The sequence below is a fragment of the Sceloporus occidentalis genome, unplaced genomic scaffold, assembly GCF_023333645.1.
Source record: "Sceloporus occidentalis isolate IW3139 unplaced genomic scaffold, rSceOcc1.0.p SCAF_270, whole genome shotgun sequence".
NCBI classification, from domain to species: Eukaryota; Metazoa; Chordata; class Lepidosauria; order Squamata; family Phrynosomatidae; genus Sceloporus; species Sceloporus occidentalis.
Window position 1 is genome coordinate 178,581 of NW_028317250.1, and position 11,708 is coordinate 190,288.

General features: G+C 41.2%; 1 protein-coding gene across 2 annotated transcripts in view; it reads right to left on the reverse strand.

Annotated features, from left to right (window-relative positions):
- LOC149275701 (ATP-binding cassette sub-family C member 8-like) overlaps window positions 1-11,708 on the reverse strand; it is a 50,695-nt gene extending 38,987 nt beyond the window's left edge. For both annotated transcript variants that reach the window (XM_089504400.1, XM_089504399.1), the window contains exons 1-2: window positions 11,561-11,708; window positions 2,486-2,627 (exon numbers count right to left, since the gene is read on the reverse strand). In XM_089504400.1, the coding sequence (XP_089360526.1) occupies window positions 2,486-2,627; window positions 11,561-11,708 (290 nt within the window). The remainder of the gene's footprint in view (window positions 1-2,485; window positions 2,628-11,560) is intronic.

The window sequence follows — 11,708 nt, forward strand, 5'->3', positions numbered from 1 at the left end:
CAGTAAAGGTTCCTTTAAAATTGATTTTTTACTTATAATTTTTTTTACATTTTTTTATTATTTACCTGCGTCAGCCAGGCATTTTGGAACCCACCATAGTCTGGTTTCTGCCCTTCTCCAATCCCATGTGGGTTCTTCTCTGAGTTATCTTATTAGTAAGGTAGGAACCTCTATTTATTAAAGACTTCTTGAGGCCAAAATTCCACTGTTTCTCAGCACACCTTGAAGGCCAAGGCGGAGGAACCCAACCATAAAGACGACTGTGATTCAATTCTACTCTTAACTCGTTGCCACCCTTTGAGCAAATTTACATCTCATCATATGTGATTTATGGTTTGGGTCCTTCTCCATGACCTGCTAACAAGACCATATGTTTTGAAAGCCCCCATACCCTGGTTCCTGACCTTCTCAAATCCCTTGTGGTTTCTTTGCTATTTTACCAATTATGATTTAATATGAGACAGAAACCTCTTACTGTTAAACACCTTTTACATCAAAATTCCACGGTTTACCAACAAAAGTTGAGGACCAGCCAGGTGGCCGCATCCAACCACAAAGAGGACCCCACTCCATCCTACTCGATGCATCCATCTGGACACATTTACATCTCATCCTATTCGGTTTATGGTTGGGATCCTTCTCCATGGCATACATGACCAACGACCAATATGGAAAGAACAGAATTCTGTGGGAACTGTGGCCTTATTTAATGGAAAATGGAAAAAAAAAGTCTATTCTTATTTAATTACATTTATTGGTTCCAGTCTGAAACCAGCTAAAGCACTGATACATAAATAGCAAATACATGGGAAAATAATAACCACAAATAAATAAATAAACCAGTACATTAACCAAATAGATTTGATTAAATGCAGAATTTTTGTACCTTATTCTGTTTATTTTATATCCTGCTAAGGTAAAAATTTATATATATATTATATAATTATATAATTATATATATATAATATATATATATATATATATGATATATATATCGTAATATATATATATATATATGATATATATATATATCGATATATATATATATCTATATATATCATATATATATTTTATATAAAATATTTTTAATTTAAAGAGTGAAGTTGACAAACAGGAGATATTCCCTGGAGAACATGACACATGAGTTAATAAATATAGTCTTTAAACAGCACTAGGAATGATATTTCTTTAGAAAACCGTTAAATTCAGCGGAGAAAGTGGGACAGCAGCTTTACCAATCCTCCGTAGACAATGAATTCCCACGGAGAGCTAATTGTGTATTCATACCGAAAGCCACTTTATCCTTATTTTCTCATTTACAAACATTGGACCTGTGAAAATACGAGCCTTGGACGGATTTACATTCCGCGAGAGTCTTTGGGCCACATTGTATCCTGTGAATTATTAATGTGCTTTTTATTTAATACAGTCTTCCAATCTCAGCTTGGAAATGGAAACAAACCGGGGTCAAACTGTCATACATGCCGGGTAACAATATTTAATCTTTATTTACTAAATTATACTTGAAAATTCTGATTTGCCATTCCTTGGATGCATTCTGGCAGCCTCCTCGCCGGGTGGATGACCCAATCCTGCCGCCAACGCTGGCATCATCATGTAACTTAATCTTACGCTTTATATTTCTGTATTAGGCAGCAAATCGACATATTTAATGTTGTAGGTAAACTGGGGGGAAGTTCGTTCTAATCCCTCTTCTTATGACATCAAACATAAGATTAAACCCAAGCTCCATCTCTCTCGTGATGTTGATGTACAACGTTGAGAGTACAAGAGAAGACAATGTTTGTTCTGCCCCTTCTGGACCCACAACCCATGTATAGAGGGGGTAACTGAAGGAGTAAATCAGTGGGAAGGGTATCTTAAATTATTAAAACCAGTCTAATTAGAAGACCTAATGATCTCATGATGAGAAGTTCATGGACAGTTGGGCGAGGGTCGCGGGAAACTAATATTTGTTTTGGAAGATCAGAACTGTATTAGTTTGTCTCTTAAAATGATTTAATCCATCAAAACCCTGCAAAAGTAACTCAATAACCACCGAAAATAGATACTTAGTATTACGTAGAGATCTTTAGAGTCCTTAACGATGTGGCTACAAGAGGCAGATTTTTAAGGAAATATTTTGATGACATCATATTTGTGCCCCAATAAAAAAATAAAAAGCTCAATGGCTTTAATTCTTATTGTATAGGGATACAAGTCTAAAAAAAATCATGTACAGATGATAGGAGATCAGACGTCCAGAAGCACTTAATCCATCCATGGCACGCCGAATTAATCTGTTACAACGTCTGATGTCCACGCAGCTGGCACCGGCGATGGAATTTTCTGACATGGGCTGCAGGTTGCGTGCGCACAAAGAAGCGAAGTATTTTGGATAACAGATTAAGGAACACTTTGGTGCTTTTATAGAGACTCTTTAAAAATAGTTCCCGCTATCTGGAAAAGCTATTTTTCGACTCACCCGTCTGACACTATGCCCTCTGCGATTTCACACACCAGCACAAACAGGAGGATGAAAGTCAAGATCCAACGCAGGTTGTGTCCAGGGAAATGGAGCCACGTACTGTGATGGATGTGCACCTTGGAACTCTGACTCCCCCATCCTACAAAAACAAAACAAAAAATGAAGCTACATAAGCTCTGCGTAAATAAAATATAAATATATAAATTGTACGAACGTTCTAGAAGGAAAATAAAGAACACAAGAGATACAGCTTTGCAAATATCCGGCGGATCATTCTATGTATAGCAGATACCTAAAAACCATACGGAGAATTCTCTGAGATTAGAAAGAAAAACGGTGTCAACGTGGGAAAGGAAACTGGAAGTTAGAGCAGTAAAGATGCGGAATTCACCGCCAAATACGATTATTTGGTTGACTCAAATAAGTGAAAAAGCTGAATATTTTTCTAGAAAACTTGTTTTCAGTGTTTTTATAATTATGTTTAGCACAAGTTATGTTGATCCAGACAAAATCTGATTTCCCGATTCCCGGATTAACAAATTATTTGTGAATGGTTGACGTTGGGGCACTTGCCTTTAACCTAATTAAATATGTAACCAAGGGTCTAAGTCCCCCCCAGTGTGGTAATAATGGTGTAATTTCTGTTTCTGTAACCCTTTTATTGGATATGTTTAGCCCTTAAGCTATCAATTCTGAAAAATAAGCATCGTGGTTAATAAAGGAAATAAACCCTTGTTGGCACGATGGAAAGATTATTGGACGAGGATTATACCAAAGGCAAATCAATTTATACCACTTAAAGTCATACTTTTTATTAAATTTGCGTCTGTCGTACCTAGAAGAACATCTGGTGACCCCGGACTGCTTGAACCTCCCAGACGGATCGGATCTTATGCCTATAAACTGTGTCTTATTAATGGACGCCATTCGTCATGTGATGGAAAACCATTTTTTACAAATAATGGGTTTTCCAGGAATGTCGCCAGTACGATAATCCATAAACTACAATCGAGAATCATTTATTTTCAGTGTCTGATGAATGATCAGACCTCGGCCAGAATAACGGGCGGCCGTGCAATTACAGCACAAGGCGAGGGGTAGAAATATGCCAAGATTATTGGGTTGCTGAACGAGAACCAAATAGGAAACCCCAGAAATTCTCCGTCGGACATTTCTTGGCAGCGTAAAGCTAATGCGCTGTATACATTTTATACAAAGCTCCGGTGTTTTCTGGAATGTAACATCCCGACGATAAATTCACATGCATGCCGGAGAACTAGAAATTACTTTTTGGAAGAAGACTTAAGATTCCTTTGTCCGATCGCCTGGCACGCGTCATCTCTTATTCCCTTTCCCCGTCCGTCTTCTCTATATAGTATTCAAAATCCCAGCTGTCCAGATAAGATGATCGTATCTGCTAGACGCGTGCGAAGGGCATTGTGTTATCCGGCAGAAAATAACATCAGCCAGAGGTTATAGGGCTGGGGTGTCCGGACGTCACAGGGGTGCAGCTACATCAGCTGCGCAGTTGGGTAATGGAAACCCCCATCACCCCCATCACATCGGACATGTCAGCGAGTGCGGGGGGGGGTAACGGGGAGGTCATGAATATTGTAGCACAGCCCCCCCCGTGTGTTGGGTCTCTTATCGACAGGTGGCAGTCAATGAGAATTATTGATTTTCAATGGACTGATAGAAGAAGCCCTTTCACTGTGATTGGAAAAGCAGCAAATTGCCCTGAATTTACAGAACGGAGTCACGCATGTGATAATTTACAGAACGGAGTCACGCATGTGATAATTTACAGAACGGAGTCATGTATGTGATAATTTACAGAACGGAGTCATGTATGTGATAATTTACAGAACGGAGTCATGTATGTGATAATTTACAGAACGGAGTCATGTATGTGATAATTTACAGAACGGAGTCATGTATGTGATAATTTACAGAACGGAGTCACGCATGTGATAATTTACAGAACGGAGTCATGTATGTGATAATTTACAGAACGGAGTCACGTATGTGATAATTTACAGAACAGAGTCACGTATGTGATAATTTACAGAACGGAGTCATGTATGTGATAATTTACAGAACGGAGTCACGCATGTGATAATTTACAGAACGGAGTCATGTATGTGATAATTTACAGAACGGAGTCATGTATGTGATAATTTACAGAACGGAGTCATGTATGTGATAATTTACAGAACGGAGTCATGTATGTGATAATTTACAGAACGGAGTCATGTATGTGATAATTTACAGAAAGGAGTCATGTATGTGATAATTTATAGAACGGAGTCATGTATGTGATAATTTACAGAACGGAGTCACGTATGTGATAATTTACAGAACGGAGTCACGCATGTGATAATTTACAGAACGGAGTCACGCATGTGATAATTTACAGAAAGGAGTCATGTATGTGATAATTTATAGAACGGAGTCATGTATGTGATAATTTACAGAAAGGAGTCATGTATGTGATAATTTACAGAACGGAGTCATGTATGTGATAATTTACAGAACGGAGTCACGTATGTGATAATTTACAGAACGGAGTCATGTATGTGATAATTTACAGAACGGAGTCATGTATGTGATAATTTACAGAAAGGAGTCACGCATGTGATAATTTACAGAAAGGAGTCATGTATGTGATAATTTACAGAAAGGAGTCACGCATGTGATAATTTACAGAACGGAGTCATGTATGTGATAATTTACAGAACAGAGTCATGTATGTGATAATTTACAGAACGGAGTCATGTATGTGATAATTTACAGAACGGAGTCATGTATGTGATAATTTACAGAAAGGAGTCATGTACGTGATAATTTATAGAACGGAGTCATGTATGTGATAATTTACAGAACGGAGTCACGCATGTGATAATTTACAGAACGGAGTCACGCATGTGATAATTTACAGAACGGAGTCATGTATGTGATAATTTACAGAACGGAGTCATGTATGTGATAATTTACAGAAAGGAGTCACGCATGTGATAATTTACAGAAAGGAGTCATGTATGTGATAATTTACAGAAAGGAGTCACGCATGTGATAATTTACAGAAAGGAGTCATGTATGTGAAATACAGTGAGTCCCCTATTTAACATCATCACACAATTCAATGAGCCTCCCCAAGAAACGTGATCCATGAACGTGTTACGTGCCGTTGGACATTGACATGGCAATGAGTGGGGGTGGCGAGTGGGTAAAAATATATCTTTATGAGATTATTTTTTAGTGGAATTCTCAGCTAGTGATCGTTAATGTTTTCAGATCTCTATGAAAGCTGCAGGGGGGTCTTAGATCTCCATATGGCGCATGACCATCGCCGAGGGTCAATCAGACTGTACACGGGCACATCTGGCACGCCTGACAAATGGCTGGTGGGCCGCTGGCCAACAGAGCCACACACATATACCCCATTTCCCGTGATCCCTCAGTGCAGACTGTATCGGAATCCCCCTATCAGCCTAAACAGGAAGTTGGAAGCCACTTCCTGTTCTCTCTCCCGCCTCTAGCGCTAGAAATTGTTTCCAGGTTCCCAGGTCCCTCCGTAACGCTATTTTCATGTTAAAAAAAGAGCAGATTTTACTCTTTTAAAGGTAATTTAGTGTGTAATGTTACCCCCTGTGATGTGCCTGCGCGGTGGCAAAGTGTCCCTGAAATCCTTTGCGAGACACTAACTTCTGCAAATATTTCCAATGGTGCAAAATCAAAGACCAGCTCATTTTAGTCAAATTTTGCACTTTAAAAAATAAAAATAAAATTAGGCTTGGAATTTCTTATCTGTTGCCATGGTTACCATCGACATGGTGGAAACACCCACTTTCTTCCACCTGAAAACTCGAGAATGTTTATTTTTCGCAACCGGCTCCCAGCAGCTGGTGTCACAAGAAAACGCGCAATAAACTCTACTTAACCCTTTCTGTGTCAGGCTCTGCAGGCTCTGGCACGGAAAGTGTTAACTGCGCAGCCTTTTTCAGTTTCCCTGATGGTTCTCCTAAAATGACTCAGATTTTTATTTATTTATTGCTGAGGTCGTGACGGATTAACAATGCCAGCCCTTCCCTGCCTGTACCGGCATATTACTATAAACATATGGTGGATGTATACAGATTAACCCTTCCAGCGCCGCAATGGGTTAAAGCCTTGTGTACGCATCTGAAATAACCCCCAAAACCACTCCTGGAGCTGCTCAGTTTTTAAAACTTTTAAAATGTATTTTTTACATATTAAAATGTTTTTCGTTTTTTATCGGCTCAGGTTAATTCGTTTATTGAGCCGATTCCAGATCATTTTTATTATCCTCGTTGTCGAAATATTAAAGAATCTTCATATGTATCTGATGTAATAACCATGGGAGCATCGATCTTAACCCGATCTTCATATCTATTCCATGCAATTAACTAATTATTGCTCACCTTTGGCCCAATCGGGTGCCAACAATACTGAAATTGTTATGATGTCATGATGCTGCCAACATAACTAGTCTCCAAAACGGTAACCTGCTGTTTGCTTTTGTTAGTGAAGTGTTTCGGAAGTGAAGTGGTCCCATCAGAATTAACCTAAAGTCCAGATAATCCCCAAAAATATAGATTTATAGGACATAAATAATTTATGTGAATTCTAATATTCGGATCCGGCGATCACTCATCGGAATATCTTAACTTTTTTCTTCCTGCCTGACTCAGCGAAGTGAAATGATGCAGAATAAGCTAATTTATCTGAAAATTCCTTCCAGCTCCACGCCAAACCCCCACTAATTACCCAAACAAAAGTCCATAAACGGCATTACTTTATAATCTCAGGGATGATGCCTAATGATTCTGTTAACCCTATGATGTCATGGAGTGCCAGGCATAGCCATCGGTCAACGACGGTCTACGTCTACAATGTGTCTTCAGCTTTCTAATAGTGGATACTCGATACATTCTTTCAATGCCTTCCAGGGCTTTATCATGACTTTTAAAGTGACTTTGTGACCGATTAACAGCTGTTTACATAAGTAAAGAATTTAAAAGAATAATAATGGGGTTTATTTACCCCGTTTAATTTATAAAGCCATTTGCTGCCCTTTCTATACACATTATCGGGGCTTTTAGGGCTGTAGAACCCTGCGATCCCCTCATACCCAGCAAACACTCTGACCTCCTAGAAAAGAAGGGCATCAAATGAGGAAAGGGGGGCATTGGCGGAGGAAAGAGAGGCAAGGAGAGAGAGGCACGTGGACTTGGGGGGCAAAGAGGGAATAAAAAAAATTAAACAGGGCAGAAAAGAGGTATGATATAAATTGCACATAAAGGTTGAAGTCTAAGCGCATGCATGTCGGTTGCTCCACATTTCAGACGATCTTTCTAAACAAATAATGTTGATTTTCCCGCGGCGGGGTTTGGAAGCCCCTTTCTTGGTTCAGCTGGCCCCGTTCTCATCAGAATTATACGGCCGTCAGATCTATGCGCATACGAACGGTACGAGCGCAATCAAGTCACACGGTATTATATTGATTGTAAACCCGTCCAGGACACAACACCCCGCCATCGAAAAAACAAAATTACAGGAAGGAGAACAATTAGGAGCAATCAGGGGCCAAACCGAAGCCGTTTATCACGATAATGACATTTATTTCTGAATTTAGAGAAAACATGACGAGGAGGATCAGACTGTGACCACTCCGCTTATACGTTAGGACTCTTTCCACCAAGTATTCCTGGAGAACGTCGGAGCCGAGATATTACGGGAAAGGAAGAAGCCCGGCCGGCAGGTCATCAAGAGTCATTTTCAAGCAACAGCCAAATTATGACTCAGATGGAGCAGAAAGATTCCAGAAGTGTAGAAACATAGTGTCTGCTGGCACATCGGCCCCATTCGGCCCCCCGTCTAGTCGCCCGTTTCTCCTGCTGTGAAGACTCAAACCTTAATCAGTGGTGGAACGCCCACTGACGGTAGCGGGAATGCCCAGTGACATCAGCGGGAACACCCCCAGCGTCAGCAGGACCGCTCACCGACGTTAGCGGGACCACCCACTGATATCAGTGGGCACCCCTGGCCACGTTTTGCAAGGGTAGGCCCCGGGTAGCCGGAGCCCAGAAGTACCCAGGTATGGCCAAATGCGTATCCCATGCATGTTTAAATTCCCTCACTGTATTACCCTCTACCACCTCTGCTGGGAATTCATAAAAATATTCCTCTTTGTACCAACAGTTATTTGAAACTCCCATTACCCGCAGCCAGAAATAATGTGAGTTGTACTTCACAATATCCAGCTTTTTTTGTCTGGAAGATTTCCCCTAAAACGTTCTATGTTTATTAAATCTCTACAGCGGCCCCGCCGCCCTGCTGAGCTCTACAGAAAAGCGGGACGGGGTAGAGCTTGGCCGGATAGAGTGGCAAAAGCGGGACAGTTGGGAGGCATGGAACTCTCAGGGTTTTTGCCCCAATCTCAGGGTGAAGGGGCAGATTCTCGGGGTCACACAGTCTGGAGCCATCTCCTTCATATATCCTCCCCGCTGTGATCATATATAAGACTCCCAGTGGGTGCTTTTGACCCCAGTATGTTATGGTTGATATCCCTGCTTGAATGCAGGTGACTCCATTAAGTGTATCTTTGAATAACGACAAGTCAAGGACTCCATGACGACCGGAATTAGAGCCATTTGGCGACTCGCTACATAGAATCTTCACGATGGGCTATTAAAGGGTTAATATTGAAGTCTCATTTAGAGAGTTCCCAGCCATGGCCAAAACCTCGTGGCTGTTAAAAGTAAAAGGATGAGATTCTCGCTGCTCGGAGGCCGACGTAATCAAGTCTTTCATAGTCAGACACAAGTCTCCTCGCTGGGAAGACAGAAAAGCTAAAGGGTTAAATACATTTTACTACAAAAAAAGGCTGTTTAAAGCGCGTTGCGGAGCAATATGTCAGCTTAACCAGTTAATGGCCTTCATTCTGCAAGAACGTTGGTAGAATGAAGGCCCTCACTAATTTGCCCCAAGAGCTTGCTGTTAGTGACCTTTGCTAGCCACATACAACTCCCATCATGCTTTTTTTTAGTTATCAACAGCCAGAGGGCCAAACGTTAACCAATTCCACGTCACCATGCGCTGCCACATTGTATACCCAGCAAAATCCACTAGATCCTTTTTCCAAAGGGGATCTGGAGAAATGCCAAGCCTCCGCTGATGCGGAACCTCTTGCGGAATAGAACTGTTGCTTTATAATGGTGTTACTTTCTGCTAAAGCACCCAAATCATTAAAAAAAAGCCCAACTTTTTGTCGCTTGATGGGATTTCATGTCTCCGGACCCCCAAGGCGCCGCAGCGTGTGTGTTCTCAGAGGTGACTCCCCGCTGCAGCCCCCAAAAATCACTTTAAAAGCGCTTTATACGGCCCGGCGCGTCTGGCAAACCCCGACCAATTAACATTTCTTCTGCAGTAAGTGTTTATTATGCGGTTAAATCCGGACCTTCAAGTTACAATTTCCTGGAAGGTTCACAATATGAACTTCCAAGGCTCGCTTTCTTGGCACAGACGGAATTCCCTGCGATTCGTTAGTTAATGTGGGAATCTGTCCTTCTGACTTCGTTTTACGGTCATCGTAGAGCAGGATCGCTTTCTAACATCCAGATGGAGAATTGGAAGTCCTTGGCCGCTCTGACCTTTTTTTTTTTTTAACCATTTTTAAGCCCCAAGGACGTGCGTTTTATGTATATATATATATATATCTCTTACGCACTTCTAGAATTCCAGAGGTTAACCCCTTAGGCCACTTCTGAGTGTTCTCAACATATACCTTTCTAAATAAGCAACTTTCTAAATAACCTGACCCTTGAAATGTTAACCCTTTAATAGCCCGTCGTGAAGATTCTATTTAGTGGCTCGAAAGACGTCTCCCCAAATGGCCCTAACGCCGGCCCTCGTGGAAACCTTGGCTTGTCATTATTTAAACATATACTTAATTGAGCCACCTGCATTCAAGCAGGGATGCCAACCATGACATACCGATAACAAAAGCGGCAACTGTGGCTCTATATATAATCACGGGGGGGGGGGGGTAAGAAGGAGTCGGGTCCAGACTGTGTGACCCTGAGAATCTTCCCCTTCATCCTGAGACTGGGGCAAAAGCCCTAAGACAGATCAGAGGTATGCTCACGCCTTAACCACTATTTATTAAAATGATTGATACGGTCACAGGGAGCAGCTTTGGGAATTGAGGACAGATTGATCCAGACATAAACTGAACTAATTAACAACCATCTCACATATCCAGGAATTGATATTCTTGGCATGGCAGCCAACACATGGCTTCCACTCCATTACAAGCCTATATGGTGATGGATGAGCGATCTCAGGGTTAATGTGGGTGATGTGGGCTGTGAGTGATAGGAGTGTCTCCCACTGCAGCATTCAGAGCCCCCATCATGTGTTATACACAAAGCACCCACATTGTCTTCCAATGCAGTATCCCAGAAGCTATAGGCCACCTACATTGTCACATTGACTGCTTACAACCAAAAATACATTATTTCATACATAAATAGCTTAAAATCAACTTTCCTGCAGAGAATTTAACTGCAATTCTTTGTTCCATGTATAGAAATGCACGACTCCTGTTCATTGAGCATATAAAGATTGCCAAAAACTCAATATAAAAATAAATATACAATGTTTACAAATAATAAGGATACAGTTATTTCCTATTCTACAGAAATATAAACAGGGTCTGTTAACCATATGTGTCCTGGAAGGCAGTGAGCAATGCAGCACTGGAGCTGGGGGGGGGGTTATCATATGCATTGTTTATGGAAGGGATTTTAACTTGGAGAATTCCCTGTGAACTTGTCAAAATCACAAGGGGCACCTGGGTTATCAGAGGGGATTCTCATTGCCCCTCTGTCTGTAGCAAGTGGGTAATTGTCTGATTGACAGGACAGATCAAGAGAAGAGTGAATGGAGATACATTAATGCATGTATGAGGTATAGGATTCCAGGTCCTGCACACAGACATCAATGACAGAGCCAGCAGCCAACAACCCCCCCCCCCCCCCCGGTACTTACCTATAAATAATATGGGGAAGGTTATAAATAGCAGGAACACATGGGGTACCACATTGAGAGCATCCACAAAGCACCCATTGTTGAGGACCCCTTTATCCACATTGTATGCAAGAGAAGTATTGTCATTGCCACAGAATGCTAAGGACAT